Source organism: Balaenoptera musculus, chromosome 11, assembly GCF_009873245.2.
Source record: "Balaenoptera musculus isolate JJ_BM4_2016_0621 chromosome 11, mBalMus1.pri.v3, whole genome shotgun sequence".
In the NCBI taxonomy this organism is placed as follows: domain Eukaryota; kingdom Metazoa; phylum Chordata; class Mammalia; order Artiodactyla; family Balaenopteridae; genus Balaenoptera; species Balaenoptera musculus.
In genome coordinates this window covers 92,460,846-92,485,490 of record NC_045795.1, presented here as the reverse complement: position 1 = coordinate 92,485,490, position 24,645 = coordinate 92,460,846, and the positions used below count along the sequence as shown (strand labels likewise).

The window sequence follows — 24,645 nt, the reverse complement described above, 5'->3', positions numbered from 1 at the left end:
ACCCAAATGAGCATCGACAGACGTACAGAAAATCATATTGTGGGACAATGACACAGAACAATGCTCCAAAGCAAAGGAAATGAATACAGGTGCGTATGTCAGGATGGATGAATCCTAACACCACACATCGGAACAGGAAAAGGCACAAAATAGTGCATAAAGGAAGTTCAAAAGTGGGCACAACTGAATTACACTGTTTAGGGATGTACAAAGAAAACTACGTAAGAGCCACCTCACAACTATACCTCCATGAGGGAGCCCTCTGGGGGAGGCTGGGGGCTGGAAAAGGACACAGGCGAGGAATGAGGCACATTTCCTGACCTGGGTGGTGGTTACACAGCCGCTATCTTCGTAATTATTCTTATACTGCACAATTCACGTCTATGTACTCTTCTGTACTTAGGTTGTATTTCAAACAAAATGGGTAAAAAACAAGCTATTATACCTCACTTATGCATAATAAGAGAAATGCAAATTACAACTATATCGAAATACCACAACCATCTATCAGGGATATGAGAATCCAAATGTTTGATAATATACTGTATAAACCAGACTGTGAGAAAAATTTAATTTTTTATTGCCTTCTTCTTATTATTATCACATTATATAATAAGCTGGTTCAACATTCATGGAAGACAGCTATGGTACATCTGTACGATGAAATTTTATACAACTATAAAAAAGGAATGTAGAATCTCTTTATGGACAGATATGAAAAAAAGAATGTACCTGGAATGTCACCTTTTGTGTTAAAAAAGGGGGGGGCCAGGATAATAAAGTATATATATTTATAAATGTTTATATGCAAAACTCCGAAAGGATACACAAGAACCTAATAAATAATTTTCTGAGGGCTGTGGGGAACAGGTAAAGAAGATTTTTCATAGTTTACTCCTTTATGGTCTTTGCTATTTGAATTTTTCAAAATGTATTAACTTTTCCAAACATTAATCTAAAAACAGTACATATATTTTATACTACATATGCTATATATATATATAAATGTATGTATATTTAGTTTAAAATATAAACTAAGAGTATATATTTTAAAACATACAAAGATAAAATATATACTGTATGATCCATTTTTTTGTTACTAGCTAATGTATATGAATAGGGAAACAGAAAGCTGGAAGAATTTACTTCAAAAACCTAAGAGGTATTTATTATGGGCAGTGAAATGGTAGATTACTTTCATTTTCTTATTGGTTACCTGTAGTTCCTGAATATTTTATAGTCGACATTATTTTTGCAATACAAGTTTTTGTTTTAAAGAATACACTTACAGAGTTAAGTTTTACATTGGTATGAACTGTATCTCAATGCACCGTTTTTCTCATTTCTGAGAAGTTCATTCAGGTCAATGCTCTTTGCTCAACACGTGGAACCATTCGTTCCACAGAGCTGAAGCCCTCCAGCAGTTTCCCATTCTTCTTCAAGGAGACAGACGGAAAAATTTACTTCCCCCATCATTCCTCTCACCCAAAACCAATGCTCAAGAAGATGCTGTTTCAGCCAATGGAAATCTCACAGCAAAATGAGCTGCAGGTGTCAAAACTGTGAGGTCCCACCTAGGTCAGCGGAAGACTCCCATCCAGCCACAGCCCCACACACCACGAGGAGAGACATGAGCAGGGCCCACCCATCCTGGGGATAGAGTCACTCACCTCGGGGATGCAGTCCTCATGGGTCACCACGCGGACAATGTCATCCAGCGGGAGCAGGGAGTTGCACTTGATCTCCGTGTAGACGTTCTTGCCCTCTGTGCACACGGCCAAGAGCTCGACCAGGTGGATGTGGTACATGAGAGGGCTGTTCTCATCCATCCGGTCCCGTTCCGACCTCATCATCTGGATCAGAGTCTGGAAAGAGGCTCTGTCGTTGTAGAATACGAGGACATCCTCTCCTGAATTAACCAGCTATAATCAAAAGAACAACACTTGTTTATAGCACAAATTTGCAGGGATGGGGGAAGCATTAAAAAAAAAATTCTATTCACAGAGAAAGAGATGTTCTGTTAGCATTTACCTTCCGAAACTAGTAGCACCTGTACTACTGAACTCACCTACAGATTTCATTCATTTATATTACTAAACAACTACAAATCTTCAGCAGCATCATTTTCATTCACAGATATAAAAATATCACAACAGTCCTAAAAAACTATCAGGGGAAGAGAAAGTCTACAAACCAGCATTCATGTATCTGGTAAAAATGTAGATTTCAAGCTTGCACTTGTATTTCCAAACTAATAATTAGGCTATGATTTTTGTTTTTAAAAATGTTTCCATCTCCTTTTCATGCCTTATAAGTATTCTTCTTACAACTCTTTCATACGCTGCCTTATTTCTTCACAATCACAAATTATCCAATTCTAATTAAGATACGCCTTCCTTTCAACACTCAAAGAGTCAAGGCATTCCTATTCGTAACTTGTCTCCCGGGGACTGGGGCTTCTCATAACTCTACTTAAGAATTAATCAACAGGACATGGAAGCAACCTAAGTGCCCATCAACAGATGAATGGATAAAGACGATGTGGCACATATATACAATGGAATATTACTCAGCCATAAAAAGAAACGAAATTGAGTTATTTGTAGTGAAGTGGATGGACCTAGAGCCTGTCATACAGAGTGAAGTAAGTCAGAAAGAGAAAAACAAATACCGTATGCTAACACATATATATGAAATCTAAGAAAAAAAAAAAAAGATCATGAAGAACCTAAGGGTAAGACGGGAATAAAGACACAGACCTACTAGAGAATGGACTTGAGGATATGGGGAGGGGGAAGGGTAAGCTGTGACAAAGTGAGAGAGTGGCGTGGACATATATACACTACCAAACATAAAATAGATAGCTAGTGGGAAGCAACCGCATAGCACAGGGAGATCAGCTCGGGGGTTTGTGACCACCTAGAGGGGTGGGATAGCGAGCGTGGGAGGGAGGGAGACGCAAGAGGGAAGAGATTTGGGAACATATGTATATGTATAACTGATTCACTTTGTTATAAAGCAGAAACTAACGCACCATTGCAAAGCAATTATACTCCAATAAAGATGTTTAAATAAATAAATTAATTAAATAAAAAGTAAAAAAAAAAAGAATTAATCAATTTCACCACTGCATGAAATACAAAAGATCCAAAAAGGGCCGGCACAAAAGTCAAAATAAATACGGTCAATATTATTTACTTAATAATAACTAACCTTTATGAACTCTGATTATGTGCCAGATACCATGATTACTTACAACAGCGACTAGAGTAGCACAGCAGACTTCCAATAAACGGTAGCTATTATTGTCATCATTATCTCATTTAACCTGCCTATCAGCTCTTCAAGTGAATACCGCCATGCCTTCATTTACAGAAACCCACATTGAGGGTTTGAGAAGTCAAATAACACGTCCCGAATTACACGGCCAGGAACATGGTACAGCCAACGTTCGCATCCCAGGTCGAGCCAACACTTTTAATGACACTGCACCACCTTTCACTGAAATCATATATGTGGATAAGATTATAAACCCAAGTGTTAAGTGGATTTACTTGAGATTCCTTTTTTTTTTTTTTTTTTTTTTAAGGTGGAAGGATGGATGAAACCAAGCATATGCAGATGCCAAAGTTGCGGGAGTGACAGAGGACCTTCCTGGCCAGACTGCGTCCATGGGACACTGACGTCCCACAGAGAACCAAGGGGGACTTCGCCCCAATTCCACTGACCAGCTTCTCCTTGAGAATCATCAAGCAACAATTTTTCCAGCTAATTAATTTGGTGAATAATTTTTTTTTTTTTTAAGTCATAGAATCTACAAGAAGGGATGCTCTGGCTCAAAGGGCTCTACCCACATTTAACCTCCATCCACTGTATTTTGGTTCAGTATTCCTGGGGGTGTTTTTCCCTCTCAGAAGAATCCAAGCCAATGATCCTCAAAATAAACAGATTTATTGCTACAAAAAACTAGATCAGACTCTTGCCTGTATCTATAGCTTAAGCTCACAAACACGATTACACACACTTATATACACACACACACACACACACACACACACAATCACTTTCTGTCCCTTCCTATGGCTCCTGGACAGGGTGCCAGTTTATGCTGATAAAATTAAATAATTTTTAAGCTCCTACGGAACACCAGAGGAAGATATATACAAATCCATAGTTGTCACCTCAGCCATGACCATGTCTTGGCACTTTTTGATGAATTTCCCTTCGGCCTTGACAATCGTCTGCAAGAACTTGATGTACTGGACGTTTCGACCGTGAGTCTCAATGCAGTGAACAAAGTGCTGGACGACTCTCTCGTTGATCTCACTACACAGCTGGAAATTGTTCATGAAGATGTGCTGCATTGTGACCGCCTCCAGGATCTGGCACAAGAGTGAGGGCAGGGGCACAGGGACATGGTCAAAGGAAGGTCAGAGCAGAGGACCAAGTGAGAAAAAGAAGAGTCCACGACAAACACAGAGAGGCGGGCATTTAACCCCGTGAAAGCATCTTTCTCCATTCTCGCTTCTGTACCGCCTTCCTTTTTACTCAACTTTTTCAATAAACACATAGGGCACTAAACTAATCATTAGTTTTCTGCTGAATGAATTCTGGAGGGACCATCAGCACCCAGATCAAGAAATAAAACAGGCTGCCTTTATGGCCCACCCCCCAGTTTTACTACTATTTTGACTTGCACAACCATAGATTTGCTTTGCCTGTTCTTGAACCTCATGCATCCTCTTCTACCTGGCTTCTTTTGTTCAACGTTACTTTTGCATGTTGTCATCCATGTTGTTGCATGTATTACTAGTTTGTTCCTTGTCACCGTTATGTACATTGCATTGCATGACTATACCACAATGCATTGATCTGTTCTATTGCTGATGGGCATGTGGGGGAGTATCCAATTTTAAGAGTAAGTAGTTACACAATTCTTATGACAAATACGATGAACAGTGTGAACAGTGCCGCTCTGAACATTCTTCTAAATGTCTTCTGATAAACACAGTGTATGCATCTCTGTTGGCTTTATACCCAAGAGTCGAATTGTTGGGTTGCAGAGTTTAAATATGTTTGGCTTTGGAAGATACTTCCAAACAGCTTTGAAAGATGTTAACAATTTACATTCTACATTACAGCTACTCTGTATCCTTGTCAATACTTAGTAACGTCAGTCTTTTCATTTTAGTCACATTTTGTTGTACGCATCTTGCTTGATTTGCATTTGTCTGATGACTAACCATGTTGAGGGCCTTGTCATATTTATTGGTCATTTGGATAACCTCTACTGTGGAGTGTCCCATTGTTAAATTTTTTGTCCATTTAAAAAAGTGGGCTGTGAATTTCCTCACGGACTCTCCTGAGTTTGATACCTATTCTGGGTATGAACTCGTTGCTGGACTCGTACGCTGTGTCTTCTCCCACTCTTTGGCTTGTCTTTGCTAACTTAATGGTGTCATTTGATGAACAGAAGTTCTTAATTTTAAAGAAGTCCAATTTATTGATATTTTCCTTGATGACTAGTGCTCTTTGCAGACTGTGTGAAAAAACTTCCCTTTCCACAAGGTCATGAAGGTATTTTCATGTTCTCTTCTAGAAGCTTAATTTTCTACTTTTTACACAGACTTACTGAGTTATTGGGTTTTATGACTAGTATGAGGTAGGGGGCTTTAATCTTTTCATTTTTTGCCTTTTCTTTTTCTTAACATGACAAAGAGGGAACATTACCCTACAACGCAGTAGTCCTTTTCCTGGAAAGCTCCAGCAGTATGGATGAGTGAGTGTTTATGTGTGTGTATGTGAGGGTGTGTTCAAGTACAAAGATGTCCTTTGCAGTACTGTTCACAAGCCAAAATCAGACACTGCCTAATTGTCCATTAATATGGGAATGGTCTAAAAAAAGTTACATTCTACAGAATGCTATTTAGCCATGAAAATGAATGAGACAAGTTTATATATTTTTCACTTGCAAAGACAGCCAAGATGTGTTAAGTGAAAAAAGCAAAATGCAAAAAAAACAATGGGTGGAGTGTACCACCATCTTATTTTTTAAAAAGCATATTAGATATTTAATAAATTTTTAAAAACATATTTAACTAAAATGTAACATAATTATGTTTTACATGGATATATGATGTTTTGTATAAACACAGAAAACTTGATGCATGACCTTAGGAGGTTGTGCCTAGACTGTGAGAATCAGTACTTTGCTATGGCTGGAGTTTAACGTAATGAGGACTGTTATTAAGAAAAAATATCAATTTATCTTACCTTTGCATCTAACACCTCTTCCTCCCTCCTTCTACCTTTTTTCCCAAAAAGATGGGGAGTATTTACATCCTCCTGAGTGTTGATCAAAATGTTCCCCGTTGGAATGAATGTTGCCTCATAACAAGTCCCAGCGGCCACAACAGCAAAAGAACAAGGTGTTCTTCTCTCTTCCTGCTTCCCCAGCCTCCTCCCCACACAGATTTCCAGACAGGCCTCCAGTCTTACCCCTGGGTTGAGAAACAGGTTTATGTGTTTGTGGAGCAAAGCCTGATTCTGCTGGTTGCCAGCACAGAAATTCTGCAGAAACTCGTGAGCCAGCCTCATTATCTCCTGCATCTTGGTGTCTTCGGCCTGTGTGGAGGGAGAGAGACAAAAAACAGGTTGAAAACAGGGCTATGCCTTTGACTGGAGAAGGTCGACAGGGGGAAGCACTGACCTCTCGGCCAGGAGGCCGGGTTCGATGACGCCCCCATCCCCTCCGACTAATGTGGGGCTCTGGGGGTGTTTGCTGGGGGCGGGCTGTGCGAAAACATTGGGGGCCTGCACTGCTGACCCGGCAAAGAAGCCAACAACTTGTCCATACTTCATGGAGAAAAGTGAATTCTCTCCCACTAGCTTTGGGCAGAAATGAAACGATTTTATTGGGGAAAAGGGCAATGGAGAGTGAAAGCTAAAAGGAAGTGTCTGGAACTCCACTGTCTAGCAACGGCTGAAATCTCTGAACCCCCTACTTCTGAAAAGACGGACGGACAGCAGATGGGAGCCGACTTCCTCAATGGCCATAAACCCACACCTCCCCAGCTCTCGGGCATACATTTTTAAGTTGCCTTAACCTGTGGACACACTAACTTTTGGCAGTAGCTAACATGGCACAGTGGAAATCTCTTTAGATTCTAAGTTAGGGAACAGGTATCTATCTTAACTCCTTTCCCTGTCACTTCAGGCACATTATTTAACCTAAGACTTAGTTTTCCTACCTATAAAATCAGGATAATATGTGTCTCAGGCATTTCACATGGTTGATTACGATATTCTCATTTCATATATCAAAAACACACTCTCGATAAGCAACAAGGATATATTGTACAGCACAGGGAAGTAGAGCCATTATCTTATAATAACTTTTAATGGAGCAAAATCTATAAAGATACTAAATCCCTTTGCTGTACCCCTGAAACTAATATAATATTGTAAATCAACTATGCTTCAATTTAAAAAAATAACACTCAGTATTTGTAAAGAGTTGGATGCCTATGACAAGACAATTATATAAAACCTCTTGCCACTCTGCCCAGTTCTAAACAAGCCACCATTTACAATAGTAAAAATGCACCAAATGGAAATCATCTCTCAGATTCATAGAGCAAGCGTCATCTTCCTAAGTCATCGCACATACTTTGCCTCATTTCAAGGGCCAGAAAGTGTAGCAGTTGGGAATGCAGACCCTGAAAACAGGCTGCCCGGCCCTTATGCCAGGTCTACAACTTCCAAGCTGTGTGACCTTGGGCAGGTGACTTAACCTTTCAGTTTCCTCATCTGTAAAATGGAGCTAATAACGCACACACTTCCTACTGTGGTTACGACGATTAAATGAGAAAATTCATGTCAAGGGCTTAGACAGTAATGACTCAGTAAACATTAGCTATTGGTACTGGTCTAGAATGAGTGTCAGCAAATTTTTTTCTTAGAGGTCCAGATACGTACTTTAAGGCTTTATGGGTCAAAAAGCAAAACGGAAGACGTTACGCACGAACTTATATGACCCCTGAAAATTTAACTATTCAAAAACGTAGCAACCATTCTTATCTCATATGCTGTATAAAAACAGGTGGTGGGCTGAAGTGATCCACGTCTGCAGTTTGCCCACCCTGGTCTAGACAACAACCCTGTGAGAAAACAGAAGACGTCTGCCGAGAACGCTGACGGAAGGAATCCGAGCTGTCAGTGTGACGATCGAACAAAGCAGGAGATTTAAAAGGACGTCGTTAGCAAGTCTCAGAACAACAGAACGGGTATTACATTTGTCTCCCATTTACAGAGAGAGGGGCAAAGCTTCTAGCTCTAAGAAACCAGAGGGTTTGGGACAGACAGACACCGCAGCAACCTTGAACCACTCTGCATTCTTCCGCTTCTTCAGCTAAGAAAGGAATCTGCTGGTGCACAAGCTAACTGAAAAGCTTCTGGCCTTCGAAGCAGACTTTTACAGGGCAAGCCAGCTCATAAAGACATAACAAGAGGTTAGCTGTTGGTAGGAATCCCTCCACTGTTCTCACACACTGGGATGACCGTACCCATCCAAAAACCAGACAAATTACACGCACACACACATACACCATCTTCTGCCTTTGAGCCACCAATTCCAACCGAATCTGGTTCCTATAGATCGATTCAACACTGCTCTGTAAATGAATGTCTCTCATTAGGGAAACGTTATTATGAGGCAAAGCCAAGGCCAGCAAACTCCCTCCTCCCATTCTTTACACAGAGGGAGGTAAACCCACTTGCTCTTTCTAGTCCAAATGTCAGCCACGTTTGGATGACACCCACACCTGTCTACATTAATTCCAACTTAGTTAAGTGCCTGACCTATTGGAGGGATTAAACTTGTGCTTTACTGGCGGCTGGTGAAAGGCCTGACTCATCTGATTCACACAGGCACCATGACTGAGGAGGAGGTCTTGGCAGGGAACTTCCTAAAGTGCAGGGCAGCAGGTAAAGGTGTGTTACCTACAAAGGTGAGGTACAGGTAAGGTGGAAGGCACAGAGGTCCAAGGCCCGGGCTCCACAGGTGAGCGGAGCTGACTCTGCGAGGTGCAGCTGGGCCTTCCAGGCAAGTTACTAAGCCTCTCTGGCCTCAGTTTTCTCATTTAAAATGGGGCTTCTAATAGTACCACCTATCTCATCTGGGTGTCCTGAGGATTAAATGAGCAAATGATGTAAAGGCCTCAGCACAGTGCCTGGCACCCTGCAAGCACTAGGCGGGGAACCTTCTTCAGGCGACTCCTCACTAGCAAGTGTCTGGGAGCCACTGGCAAACTCAAGAGACCAGTGTCTATGCCTTTGGACTCTAAACTTCCCCAAGCCTCAGTCTCCTCATCTATCAAGTGGCAACACCAAGATCGCCATACTGGGTTTTAGAAGCTTGAATGAATGCTTCTGAAAGTGCCCTGTCAGGCCACACGGATGCAAATGTTACCCTCCTTCCCTCAATCCCATCACTAGTAATGCCAAATGCTAACATGAAAAATGGGAGACGCAGTGTAACAGTTAGCAACAGACCAGAAGACTTAGGGCCAAGCAGTATCTGATAGATCCAACTCAACCAGTTGTCAGCATGAGTAAGGACCTTGAGTGGGCAAGTCCCATGTCCCCACGTGCATTTATAACTTGTAGTGCTTACATGCCTGAGTAACACTGCAGATGAAACTGTACAGCACAAGCCCATGTGCAGAGACAGCTCTGTCATCAGACCTTTGTATTCAGACCAAGCTGTCCCCATCCAGCATGGTATGGGAGAGAATACACAGGCTGCTCCTTCTTTATAGAATCTTCCAAGTGGAGGGAGGTTATGGGTGGTTTTGCTTCATTGTTAGGATGCTCTATTTGTTTCATATAAATTACCTGAGATTGCTTTATAGTGACAATCATCACATCAGCTTCATTTCTGCACCAACCGTTCCCAAGTGCGAAGGGTCTGGAGAAACCCAGGAACCCGCCCCCCACGCAGCGGCAGCCGTGGATGCGGGCGCCCACCTTCTCGTAGGGGATCTGTAGCAGCTCCAGCACCACGGCGTGGGCGCCCATGTTCCGGAGCAGGCGCTGCTGCTGCTTCCTGCTCTTCCGCACCGACGCGCTCTCTTGGACACAGAGTTTGCTGAGTCGAATCAAAATCTGGTACGAAGAAAGCATCAGAGTTTCTCCTCTGACCCCCATCTCAGTTCCGAGGACCTAACCTACAGCCTAGTGACTACAGCTCATGAGACCTCACTGTAGACTTGGAATTTGCTAAGGGAGTAGATCTTAAGCGCTCTTATCTCCCCCAACCGGCTCCCCCCAAAAACATAACTCTGTGAGTGATGGATGTTTAATTAACTTGACTGTGGTAATCATTTCACAATGCATATGTATATCAAATCATCACTTTGTCAAGTATATTATAATTTTGTCAATTATACCTCAAAGTTGGAAAAAAAATTTTTTAAGAAAAAAGAAATCAATCTCAGAAAACTAGGAAGTGTAGTTGGAAAAAAGATTGCAGGGGGTGGTGTGGACAGAAAGGCAAAGGGATCACAGTATATTAAGAACATAAGACGAGGGAAACTCCTCTAACGTGTAGTATCCCTACTGATTGTATTAAACCAAAGCCACATACGGCTAAGAACAAGTCTTCCAGAATAACCAATGGATTACGGCTCCATCAGCAAGTGGGATGGTTTCAGAGCTCCTAAAATGATATGACTCAGGATCATTGCCAAGGACTTGGGAAGAATTTGCTCTAGGGTAAAAAACACCAAGCTCCAACCTCCCAACTTTGAACTACCCTGTGCAAAGATTCCTAAAGAACTATGGTTCTCATTGGTGGGTACTACGTGCCAGCCGCTGAGGTAAATCCTTGACAATTTCACCACTTAACTCTTCCTTCACCTGTAAACCTTCAGAAGTATAGGTGCTGGCGGCACCTATACAAGGTGAGGGGACTGAAGAGACACAAATAATAAGTGGCAGAGCTGGATTTGAACCAAGACCTGACACTAAAACCCATGCACTTAACCTCAGAGGTTTACTTTCTCCCTGTTACACTTTCCATGAAGGGAAAAGCTCAAGAAGGGGCACTTACCTCTTTGACCACCCTGTAGTTATAGCTGCTGGTGCTTTCATGCTTCTGTGACTTGTTATTCCCCTCCTAGGAACCAAGATGAACATGAGTGGGGTTTGTACAACTCTTAGGTTCCTGTCTGTTTGCTAGGATTAGCATCACTATTTAGGAAAGAACAGGAGTTTTGCAGCGTTTTCCAGCTGTCATGCTGGGTTTGTGCCTGTCATTCACTTGCTCACAACTCAGCTCCCCTCCGATGCGAGAGGATGCACATTACTGCACTGATGGGGGAGAGGATGATGGTCCAGGCATGGCTGGAGAACAGGTTCTTTCCCAAGTGCGTCTGCAAGCGACACCTGGTGCTAGTTCACTCAAAGTCTGTTCTACATGGGCCAAGGTGGCACGAGAGAGGACGCTGAACTTGTATTTGTAGCTCACTTCCTGGAAGAATGGCTGTCACCCTGTTAACAAGCAGACCTCTTGAGAATCAAGCCCATCCTATAATCTGCATTTTTATCTAAAACCGGAGGAGGACGTTTACTTGTTCTGAGGACCCCATCCATCTCCTCCTGCAGCGTAACTTGTGTGTCACCCACCTCTGTTTTCTTATGTTCATTTTCACCAGATGCACCGTCCATGGCCTCGTCGGGGCCCTGCCCTTTGTACACCCAAAGCTCTGACTTCTCCACAATGGATCTCAGTTGGTCCAAGTCTTGTTTGATCTGTTTGTAGTTGTCGACATCTTGGCTGGTAACAAGCAGTTGAACCTGAACAAATGCAATTCATTAGTGACTCACAACAGCCTCTCAGACAGACAATGCCAACAACACACACACACACACACACACACACACTGCAACCCGACCTACCTGTTTGAAGGCCTGCAGGACCTCCTGCCTCTGACTGAAGTGCCGAAAGAGGAGCTGCAGGGCCCCTGACACCAGGGGTGGGTAGTCGTGCATCGTCAAATGGAGCAGGACGCGGAGGAAGGTTCTGCCGCCGTGGTCGTCCAGGTCCAGGGGCGTGTTCTCCTCACTGAGGGGAAAGGCCAAATGAGCCAAGACGCCGTCTCCCGTGCCCTTGGGCCCAGACATACCTCACCTAGTGAGATTCCTGACTCTGTAGCCCACCCCAGCCAACCTGGCTTTTCATTGCCTCATTTAACAACATACAATCTTATTTGCTCTTCAACTATACTCTGAGGTGAGGGGGCAGTTAAGCTGTCACAACTGGGGACCTCCCTGGTGCCACAGTGGTTAAGGATCGCCTGCCAAGGCAGGGGACATGGGTTCGATACTTGGACCGGGAAGATCCCACATGCCTCAGAGCAACTAAGCCCGTGCGCCACAACTACTGAGCCTGCGCTCTAGAGGCCATGAGCTACAACTACTGAGCCTGCATGCCACAACTACTGAAGCCAGCGTGCCTAGAGCCCGTGCTCCGCAACAAGAGAAGCCACCGCGATGAGAAGCCCGCGCACTGCAATGAAGAGTAGCCCCTGCTGGACGCAACTAGAGAAAGCCTGTGGGCGGCAATGAACACCCAATGCAGCCAAAAATAAATAAATTAAAAAAATAAAAAGATGTCACAACTGTCAAATTTTTAACCAAAGTCCCCACCTTCCCACAGTGACAGGCCTGGCTTTGCAACCAGATTCCCAACTGGTGTTCTGCTGGGCTTCACCTGTGGTTTGAGAGCTGCACACAGCTGTGTTTCTCCCGAGTTACTAGTTTATTTTTTATTTAAGATGCTCTAATTCAGCACCTAGCAAACCCTCTGTGGTGAAGGATGAGCTTTTTTTATGTCTAGTCTGTAGCCAACTGCTGTCTTGGTCTGTACCATGTCCACTGATGGTGCACTTGGATCCAGTCACAGTGTCCAACTGCCATCAAAGTGCCCAAAGGCTCACTTATCTAACCCGGTAGCAAGCGGTTCGGTCCCACAGACCCCACTTCGCGGAATGTTGCCGCGAATCACCCCAACTCAGTGTTCCTCCAACTGGGGTTAATCAGTATATTATCAGGGGTTCTCTCAATATCTACGGTAACTCGATTGTGTGTTACTTATACAAGTAAAAATGTAATAAGCACGTGCTGGAGCAAATGGCAGGCCACCTCGAACCTGAGCGCTGCCACTCAGTTTTTGTGTCGGTGCCCAATTTGTATTTCCAGTCAAATGAAGGCCGAACGCTGGGACCTCTGTGGCTGCAGACAAGCAAGAAGGCCACAGATGGGACTCAGTGCGTAAATCCTCTGCCCGTGCTATGTGCTCCAAAAAGGTGTGAAGAAGCTTTCATTGCTGTTCAATATCAGGAAAGCGGTGGGAGAGCTGAGACACCACCCAGCAGACCGAAATGACATCAGGTTAAACTCAAAACCCCTGAGTTTCAGAACAGCAACCTCTTCCACAGAGCAAACGCTGCTGCTAATTCAAATTTCACAGGTTTTACATTAAGCACCGTGGTAGACTGTTAACATCGGTGGTCCCTCTCTGTATAAACACCCTTGTATACGCCCCTCCCACACTGATGCTGGGCTCGGCCGGGCGATTTGCTCTGACCAATAGGACGTTAGCAACATGATGCAAGCAGAGGCTTGCTCAGTGCTTGCACATTGTTGGTCTCTGCACTTAGAGCCGGTCACCAAGCTATGCAGAAGCCCAAGATACTCGTGTGCAGAAAGAGACAAGTCCCAGCCTTACTGACACCTCCACCAAGGAGCCAGAAATGCGAGGAGAGCAACATGGACGTGCCAGCCCGTCACAGCTACCACAGCTGCACGACAGACCCAACAGTGACCAACAGAAGAATCATCCAGCTGAGCCCCCGTCAACCCACAGAACTGTGAGAGGCAATAAAATGACTGTTGTTTTAATCCATTAAGTTTTGAGAGTAGGTTATTACATGGCAGTAGGTAACTCAACCAAGTGTGCATATTCTAAGAGTTATGCATAGAGGGTGTTTATACCAAGTTGGCCGGCGTTTGAGGCTTATAGGTATTTGAGTCTCGTAACAATGTTTTGAGTCGACACTGAGCAATCTCATCTTTTAGAAAGGGGTTCATACATTAACCTCACGTTAGGGACAATGAAAGAACAGTATAAGTGCCTGTGTCCTTTTCATTGTTGCTTGGCTTCTAAAGGGCTCGGGGGTGACTGCAGCCCATTAGCAGCAATGATCTTGCTACACTCACTCTGTTTCGAGCCCCCCCTTTCTTTCAACTCTATTTCCTCACCATTTAAAAAAGTTTTGTAATGTGTGTACTTTGGGAAACCTCCGTCAATTCTTTCTGTCGTAAGAAGGAAACACACACACACATGAACCCAACTAAGATCACTCTGACCTGAGTACTGACAGTTATAAAGAGAGCAGTCAAACAACCTAAACCCAAAGACTAAACGTTTCCTAGAACAGTAAAGGAGAAGCCTTTGAGAGCTAGAAAAGAGAAGCCTCCCCCATCTTAGAACCACCTACAAAACAGAAACTGAAAATATACTTTCCTTCCTCCGAAGATGCCCTCGGCTTGCTCCTCAATGTGTTCAAAGTCAAGAGCACCTGCAAAGTCGGAGAACAGAACTTCAGGCGCAGGAAGGGGTGAAAACGTGCTGCTCGTGAACGTCCCCCCAAACAGGCTTGCCCCTGCCCCTCAGGCCTCGACAGGTGGGGTTATTTCTACCACCACCCTTCTCCTTATCCATCACCACTATTTCCTGGGCAGGGAAAAGCATCCACCATGAGTAAAAGTTGGTAGTGGACAGTAAATTTTCTTGGAGAGTTTTGTTTTGGGTTTTCTGTTTTTTGTTTTTTTGTATTTCACCGTAACACTAGAACCCTCAGCTGTCTTATGACTAAGACAATCCAAGATGGAAGGAAATAAGACCTATCCCAGAAGGGATCTGGGCCCTTTCAATTATTCCCCTGCCCCAGAAGGGTGACTCTCAGGGTCTCATTCTAAAATGCAGTCATCTTCAAAAACGTTCACATATTACCCTTGTTCTAGAACGTACTCTTTGGACTTCCAGTTTTCATTAGACCCAGGTCCCATTTTATGGCTCAAACCCCATTCTGGCATCACTAACCTGGTACATTACTTGGTCCCTCTTGGCTGCTGTTTCCGGAGGATGTTTCCGAAGTCTGGGAATTGCTTTCATCAAATTCCCGCTTAAATATACACAGGAGGCAGGAGATCCTATAATCCAACCTCACATTCAAAATAAACTAAAGAATCAAGTGGAAATGGAAACAGATTGGTTACATTAGCAGACCACCTGGAACATTCTGCCAAGCCACCGCACTCTGGCTGGGCCTGGCGTCTGCTGCATCAATTACCTTAAACACTACGTGAGTCAGATATTTGGCTTAGATTTCAACAGTCACTTTAACAAAAGACTTCTAGGAGTATATCAAGTTTGCCCACAGCACCTTAGCTTCTAGTGTAAACTCCAGCGTCCCGGCAATTAATTTAATGCTCAGAACAATAAATCACTCACTCCCCACTCCATCCTCTATAAAACATTGCTTTAGTTCAGCAAGTACTGAATGACAACTCTGGGCCTTAAGAAGGTTGAAGTTGGCTGCTTCTAAAAGAACTGACAGAGAAAAATGTGTTTTCAGTACTGAAAATTAGTTTGGTTCTTATTTTCTATTACTGATTGTTTTCTTTGATGTAGATACAAACCCTTGGGCTCCCTCTTCTTTCACTCCCTGTATCCCCTCCCTGTCCACTCCAACAGAAAGCCACTTTTTCCATGTTTGTGGCTGGAGCCAAAAAGAAAGATCAACCACCTGGCATTGTTTAAGGGCCTTACCGACATTCTCCCTTCCGTTCTCTCATCTCTGCCTGGCCCTCCTGGCGACCTTACCCAATGCCAGGGCTGTCACCACTCCTGGATTGAAACAGATCTTTGGCTTATCTTCCAGGCTCTTGGTCCACATTTCCTACTGACTGCGGGACATCCCCTTTGGTGTTTTCCCAGAGTCTCAAACTCAGTATTGTACCAAACTAACAGTGTCCATTCTGCCTGGGTTCTCCCGCCCTCAGTCAACCTCAGGACCATCAACTCTTCCTTCCTTGATACACACATCTCATCAGTGACCAAGCCCTGCGGGTTCTACCTCTGCCATTCCTCACGGATCTCTCTCCCGCCGTCGTTTACCCCCGCTCACGGCCTCTATCTCCCTCCTCGGCCATTACAGAAACAAGTTTACCAGATCCACGTCTCAAAGGTGCTTATTCTTAGGTTAGCCCCCTGCTTGAAAGCATTCAAAGGCTCCCCACAGAGTAAAGTCCTAATACTTCAGGCACCCAGAGCTCCCTAGAGCATGGCGCAGTCCGCCGTTCCAACCTCATTTCTGATAACTTCCCTTCAGCACCGCTCCACGTCCCTGCCCAAGGAGAACAGCTTACTGATCCATGCGCCACGATGCCCTGGTTCAACCCGCTCCATCCACCTGAGAACGCCCCCTTGTTTCTATACATATCCCGTCCAGGCCTAAAGGCTCAGAGAAAATCTTACCTCCTCTGGTCCTTACTAAATGGGATCACATGACCTACCCGCATCTCAGGAGAACACTTTTCTCACGGTTTTATTTCCATGTACACACAGCTTCATCACACCTTATCTTCCTATTAGACTATAAACCCCCTGTAGACATAGCCCGTGTCCAAATCATCTGTGCCTTCCTCATAGAGGCCAGCAAAGTGCCTTGCATATGGTAAGGGATCAGTAACTATCTGCTGAAAGAATGAATCCATCAACCAAATGTTCTCAGATTACTACAGTGAGTAGACCTTAAGATGTGACCAAGTTTCACACCGCATCAATTCTGATAAACATGCACGATATTCGCATACTTGGGAGCTGTAAGCCATGGCCTAAGAAATCCTTGAGATCCTTCTCTACTTTTGGTCAGACATAAATTCAATGAGTTTTCTTCTTTATTTAAATCACTCTTTATTGTCTTTAGTAATTATCTTGAGGAGTCCCACTAATGTTTTCAAACCATTAGTTAACTGTGATTTCAGAATCGAAAAAAAATCCTCAAATCTGTAAACATTTATAGTTCTCTACTCCATGTTCCGGGGTTGAGATTAGGCAGTGCGGGATGAAAGAGAAAGGTGATAACAGTATTCTTTTCATGAAGGAACAGCTGATTCTGTTAATGAATAAAAAATTATCAAGGAGGAGAAAGAGGAAAATGCACACTGTTGGCAGGCTGGGAGGTTCTCATATGGAAGATCACGGCCTCTCCAGTAAACTGGCTCCCACCCCCTCTTGCCTATGCCAGGACTTTGCTCCCACAATTATCCTCTCTCCCCTTCATCAGTAAGTCTTCCCTCTCTACATGATCACTCCCATTCAGCATACAATCTTGCTGACATCTCCCAACTTAAATATTACCAATAATCACCCTGCAGCCACCTTCCCACTCTTCTCTGTTCATCTTTACAGCAAATCCACTCAAGAGGTTGTATGTACTGACTCCCCATTTCATCTTCTCCCATTCTCTCTTGAACCTGACCTGTTCCCAGACTTGTCAAGTATGCTCCCACCTCAGGTCTTTGCATTTATTGTTCCCTCTTGGAGTCCCGGAGACTGTTTTCCTAGATACCCACATACTAGTTCCCTCACTGTATTCAGGTCTCTGATCACATAACCTTAATGGGGAGACCTTCTCTGACAACCCCATCAAAAACAGTATCCGTGGCCTTTACCCCCAATGGCCTCCAAACCATCTTGACTCTCTGTTATATTTTAACATCCTTAGTATATACATTTTTATATGTCTATGCCTCCTATCAAAATGTAAGCAGGAATGATGCTGTTCATTGCTGGATCTTCAGTGCTTAAAAGTACTCGGCATGCTCTGACAAGTACAGGTTTCTGGTAACTGACTATACTGCTGAACTGAATGAATAAGCATTTTCAGAACTCTAATGGAAAACTGATGAATTCATAAAAGTGCTAACAAAAGATCAAGATAAAAAAAACATTAATTACATGGGACTGAGTGAACTGATGAGGATGATTATAATTTTTGTGACTTTCTGTTTGAATTAAAAAAAAAAATCCCACAAGGACTCAGAGGCAAAAAATATACAAATCAATTTTCACTGCAAAGTAGCTGTTACAGTGGAGGATTACTGGACTGAATGTCAATATTATGACATAGTATGAGTGTGTTTCGTGTTTGGTAATTGCAATCACTGTTGCTTTTGTTGTGGTCATCCATTTACAATGCTTGGTGTCAGTTTATTTATCTCTTGTAAAAATAAAATACAGTGTGTGTGTGTGAAAAAAAGATTAAATGAGATAATGCATATTAAAAAAAAAGCATTAGAAACAAATATGCTTTATTCTCATTGTTAACTGAAATGGTAGATGATGTTTAAATTGTATAATTATAATTAATTTGTAATGTGGTACTCAAAATATAAATAAATATATCCCTCTCACAGTAACACTGCTAGAGGTAAAACAAAAAAACAAACAAAAAAAGTACTTGGCATGGAATCAGTCTCTATAAATGGCTGTTGAATGAATGAATGAATGAATGAACGAATAAGGGAGGGAGGAAGGGAAGGATTGAGGGAGGAGTTACAAACTTAACAGAACCTTGACTGAGTTATGAACAAAAAACAAGGAATTCAGCTATGTATAGAAGCATAAGTGAGTTAATTCTAAGTGGGTGAAGACAGAGACCAATGACTAGGGAAATCTAAGGTAACTGCAGAAAGTCTGGCATGGCTGGAGGAACAGGGCAGGCTGGGGAGGGGCAGGAGATGACAGCACAGGGTGCAGAGGGCCAGTTCAGAAAGAGCACTTGAGGCTGAGCTAAGACTCTACCTCCACTCTCTTCCCAGAAAGCCTAGGGCTCCATCAAAGCAGGGACACCGGATGCAGATGGTCCCCTGGGAAGCACACTCCCGCCCACCCTGCCCCCGCCCCGGCCCATGGTTACCTGGAGTATTTCAATGATCTTCAACTTGGTGTCCATCACCATGATGTCCTCCTTCTCCGGCTCTGCTTGCTTCACGTTGCCCTCAGGGGCGGCGGCCGTGGGAGTCATGGGCAGGAAGCCTCCTCCCCGTAGCACCACCTGGGTCATCAGCTCTCCAACCCCATGGATGGACCGCATCACGTTACTACCTAGGAAGGGCCAGGACACACCTTGGTCGTGACAGATCCCTGGTGTGCGCTCAGGGCACCTGGCCAAGGGCAGAGGCTCTTCGGGACAAATCATTTAACATGTCTCTGTTCCAATACATTCTAAGACCCCGGGAACCTGAAACGGTTAACAACCATCAGAAATGCAGGGCTTCAAGGAGTAGGGGAAAGAGTATGGAGCATTTATGTATGTTAATTCACCTGCCAAATTTTATTGGTCACCTACTACATGCTTGTTGCTGTGCACAGAACTAGGGCTGCAGGAGCTAACAAGACCCACATCTGGTGCTGCTGCCAACAGCCACTTGATCTTGAATACATTATGCTACCTCTGAGGGTCAGTTTCTTCCACTGTAAAATAAGAATAACGGAGCCCAACTGACACAGATTAAGTGGCAAAATGTATGCAAAATGACTGAGCACAGGCCCTAACAGATAGTAGGATGTAAGTAAACATACTTTTTCTATTCTAGCTGTAGAGACCAGTTAAACAATAATCCACACATGAGTACCTAGTATGTGTCTACTACGACCCTAAAACAGAAGGGAAAAAAAACATATAAAGGCAGATTTTCCTATTTACAAATTGGAAATAGGATACCCAGACACAGTCTGGATTTCACTTATTCATATACTAATATAAACATCTGAGGACCTCATGACACATCAAGAACAATGACAGGACATGTATTTTTAAGACATAATCATTAGGCAAGTGTTAGGCAACTTTCAAATGGTGCAGTGAAATGTACAGACTCATATATATAACTATAAAAAATACAATAAAGTGTTAATAATCATTGACTCTAAGTCGTGGGTCTATAGGTGTCCACTGTACTATTCTTTCCGCCTTTATTTATATCTGAAAATGTTCATAATGAAAAGTTGAGAAGAAAAGGACAAAGAAAGGACACGCCATCACACAGTAAGTATGAGAAAAGCAGGAGGAGGAGAGGCCGGGCAAGCGTGTCACGACGTATGGGCGCCATGAGATCTCCCTCCTCAGCTTCTCCATGTTATTCTCACCTTTATTCTCCTCTCCCTTCGCCATCTTGCTGATGGGGAAGATTGTGGTCACGTGCACACAGTCCAATATGGCCAGGAGGATTTTGGTTAATCGTAGAAGGTCAGAGAAGTTGTAGAAACCAAAGTATATGAGATTCCTAGCTAAGTTTACAACCTATTGTATTTAAAAAAGAGAGAGAGGAGGAAGATGGTATTAAATAAACAGTATCCTTCACTTCCATTTTAGGTTAACTATTTTATAAATGACTGATTCTGACCTTCTTTACAGTAAGAGAAGGCATTTATTTTACTTGCAGTTTCTGACCAAATTTCATTTTGTTTCATAAGGAGAAAAAATAAGAAATAAAACCCTGCAAAGCTACTGATCTGCTCTGTTGACTGGTTAATAAAAAACTGACCTCATCATTGGCTCTGTGCAGCTTCCCAGAGATAATACAGGGCAAGCCAAGGTATACAAATCAAGGACACAGATAACAGCAGTCCTTGGAAATCTAACTCCTCAAAAGGCAAAGTGATCTCAAAGAGAAATACTCAACTCAAAGGTAATAAGGATTTATGTCCCACAAATGATTAATCTATGACAGATCCCAAGCACAGACTGTTTCTTTCCTGTCACTTTTAATATAATGTACAGATTACACATAATGTTCTATCCTTTCTACATGATTCAGTTCACCACATGTATTTCTTCCACGAGCATAACTACCTCAAGCCAAGTGACTGGTATTAGTTCTATTTTACTTGGCAACAAAACTGAGCTGAATTCCTTTTTATTACCAAACCAGAGTAGCATGATAAAAAAAAAAAATCACCACCTATTTTCTATTTACCCCATAGAAAAATGATCAATAAAAAGCAGACAAAACACACAGATCACTTCACCATGAGTTACCTCAAATGTAAGTTTATTTTTCTCCTTATCAGAGAAAGGGAACCTCTGACACACCACATCTCTTAAATACTCCTCCACAAATTCCATTGTCTGAGCAAACCTCTCCTTAATTTCATCTTTGGAAGTGCCACTACTATCATAGCTAAAAGGAAAGGAGAAAGAAAAGGAAATCAAATTTCAAGTTCTAACCAGTGAGGCCTTCCCTGTTTGCTCAGCCCCCAAAGCTATCACCATCCACCCCAACACTTCCCATCCTCCTGCCCCTACTTCACTTTTCCCTCCTCAGCACCCATCACACCAAGGTATATATTTTAGTCCTTTATCTTGGTTACTGTCTGTCTTTCCCCACTAGTGTACACACAGTTTTCTTGTTTGTTCCCAGATAGATGCCTTGAGCCTGGCATGCGGGAGACACTTTAATATTTGTAGAATAAAAGAGATATAAAAGGACAATCATGCCATCTTTTACATTCTTGAGGAAACAAATAACATTTGCCACCCTTAATTATATTTTAAGCTTAAAGAAAAAATGACTTCATCTTTCCTCTCTGATTTAACTAGACTTATTAACCTGACCATAAGTGGTTTGTCTTCCGCTACGTAGAACACTGTAACTAAGAAGTTTTAAAGCAACATGAATGAGGTCTTAACAAGGTGAAGGAGCCAGGCTCACTCATCAATGGCGATCTCGGAGGGAATCTCAGACCAGAGGCGTGCGTATTTCACGGGAGTGACTTGCTCCTGTGGGTCTCGGTCCACATGCATGTGCAGCATGAGACGGCAGAAGGACGCCCGCAGGTCATAGGGCAGGTTCTCATCAGACATGCAGCGGAGAATGAGATCCACGTCCAGCTGGCCCGAGATCTCGTTGATGGCGAGGTACTGGCGGTCCAGGCACATCCTCGCAAAGAGGTTCAGCTGGTACCTGGAGAAAAGGAAAGTTACACAGGGCTCACTCTCATGGAAACACACAGCAGGAGAGTCGCAGGGGGGCCCCAACTCTCATAGGAGTGACAGGTGGCCACGGGAACTTACACATCAACACTCTTCACTTGCTTGTGTATGCAAACTCTGGCTTCTGTACCAAGTGGAAAAAGGAACAGTTCAAGCCACGCCAACAGTCACATGTGCCTACCCTGCTGTGTGGGAGTAATTACATGGCCAGTTGATGCCATTTTGCCCTTGTTTATTTTATAAAATGGTGGTGGGGGGGGAAGCATTAGGCTGAAAACGGTTGCCTGTTTCTTTAGTTCTGCTTTTATGCAGCACGTGAAAGACCGCATAGGAAATGGTAAAGGTTTCAGACCCTTACTGAGTCTGCTTAGAAATTTTATGATACTTTCAGGGTCTTATCCCATAGAGCTCTCCTCTTTGACTTTTACACACACATGAAAAACATGGTATTAAAAATAGGGGGCTCCTCAAAATGTTACGGTTTCTTCCTCACCTAATTACATATGATCTCTGTTAACTTCCAAATTTGACCACTGAAACACTCTTTCTCATTCACTGCCAGCAGAAGACATAGCAAACATTAAAAGAGTAACCACACCCATAATGTGAAATAAGAAAGCCTTAAGGTTCCACGGTGGCCAATTCCAGCTTCTGACTTTAAAACCCTATTACCAAGAATCATGAGTTGGAAATATTCTCAACTGCACTAGGTATCAGTGAAATGAGGATTAACCTATGTTCTATTTCATGCTCGTAAGATTAACAAAAATTAAAAAAGCATCACAGTATTCAGAGATAGCAAAGACAAAGGGAAACAAAAGTTCTCTTTTGGTGGGAGTGTACACCAAAATAGCCAATTTAGGATTGGTTGCTCAGTTTAAAATATGCATACCCCCCAATCTCATAATTCCCTGGTGTGGAATGGAAACTCCTACACATATGCACAAATTTGAACAAGGATATTTCCCGACATGAAAAACTAAATTGTGGCATACACTGAATATCAAAGAGCAATGAAAATGTGGCACGGTAATAAAATGGAATAGCATTCAGCAGTCAAAATTAAAGAAATGGACCTATCACCGTTAGCATGAATCCATTTCAGAAACAATATTGAAAAATAAGGCAGATTTCAGAACGGAACTCAGACTCTGGAACCATGTATATAAAATTTTAAGAATCAACAAAATATTACATATTATTTATGAATGTACAGAAATGTAAAATATAAACACACAAAGAGTGCGGAAGGTCACACACCATCTGCATGAATGGAGAGAAAGAATACAGGAGGTAACAAAGGGCACTGTAATTGCAAAGTTTTATTTATTTCTGTTCAAAAATGCTGTAAGCACTTCCTCATCTTTCCTTCCCTCTTCTTTTATTTTAAAAGTATTTATTGAGTCAGCAGGTCTCAGAGCTGGGACCGAGGTGACACTGGGATGGAGGAGGTGACTGGCAGCGATGGAGACTGAGCAACACGGCGGGGACAGTGCCAGCCAGCTTCGCGCTGTCCGAGGAAGGAGTTATGAATACAGAAGCGTGAAGGCTAGAATAACGCTACAGTGTTGGAACAGAATTGGAAGAAGTACTGATGTGAACTCATGATTTTTATTACATTTATATAGATCGCTATAGAAATAGATATGTGTGTGTCTACGTGGACAGACAAACAGACGTGTGTACAGACACACACATTTCCTAGCTCTGTCTGCAAAAGTTCTATGACGCTGTAAGTATTGTCTCTACTTTACAGATAAAGAAACTGGGACATAAAGAGGTGAATAACTTGACCAAAGTCAAAAAGCTAATATGTAGAGAGGTGACCCCGCAGCCTGACTCTTAACTACTACAAAATATATCCGTGTCACGTGCCATGCTATGTAGGGATCAACTGTAACTGGGGGCTGATGCAAACACTCAGCCTTCTTCTGACGGAGCCACACCCAGATGGCGATGTCCTATCTAAGTATCAACGAAACCTTACACTCTACAAACTCCTGAAGTACACAGCCGTCTTTCTGACAGACGGTCTCATCAGAGGACCCCCGTGCCGCCCTCGCACCTGTAGTAGCTGAGGACGTCCCGGTCTTCTTTCTGACCCTCCTTAGCATCCTGCGCCAGCTCCCTCACACTCTTACTGCGAACCTCTTTGTTGCCGTCCCTCCAAAACAGCCACACCTCTTCCTCATCCTCTCCTGCCTCCAGAGCATTCTCTCCAGTAGAAACACCTTCAAATTCGAAACGAGAGAGCACCAACCTGGAAAATAAGAGGAGGGAGGAAACTCATTACATTAGAAATCCTTGCTCATCACTGATCAACTATATTAATGCGTTGAACTCTAGCTGCAAAAAGACACACACAGAAAGCCACTTTACTTCTCCCATCGGCAGAACCACAAAGAACCAAACATTAATGTCTTCATACACTTTAGCCCAGGGGTTCTCCACCAGGGTGACTGTGTCTCCTGGGGGACATCTAGCAATGTCTGGAGACATTTTTGGTTGTCCCAACCAA

The 24,645-nt window shown here is 43.1% G+C and overlaps 1 protein-coding gene across 1 annotated transcript in view; it reads right to left on the bottom strand.

Moving 5' to 3' along the window:
- The window catches only part of ITPR1 (inositol 1,4,5-trisphosphate receptor type 1), a 320,973-nt gene that overhangs the window by 137,789 nt on the left and 158,539 nt on the right, over positions 1–24,645 (bottom strand). Inside the window, 14 exon segments of the mRNA XM_036868683.1 lie at positions 1,671–1,922; positions 4,182–4,382; positions 6,499–6,624; positions 10,027–10,164; positions 11,111–11,176; positions 11,686–11,856; positions 11,959–12,124; positions 14,588–14,642; positions 15,167–15,305; positions 19,050–19,237; positions 20,282–20,435; positions 21,174–21,315; positions 21,847–22,098; positions 24,193–24,387. Of these exon segments, the coding sequence (XP_036724578.1) occupies positions 1,671–1,922; positions 4,182–4,382; positions 6,499–6,624; positions 10,027–10,164; positions 11,111–11,176; positions 11,686–11,856; positions 11,959–12,124; positions 14,588–14,642; positions 15,167–15,305; positions 19,050–19,237; positions 20,282–20,435; positions 21,174–21,315; positions 21,847–22,098; positions 24,193–24,387 (2,245 nt within the window).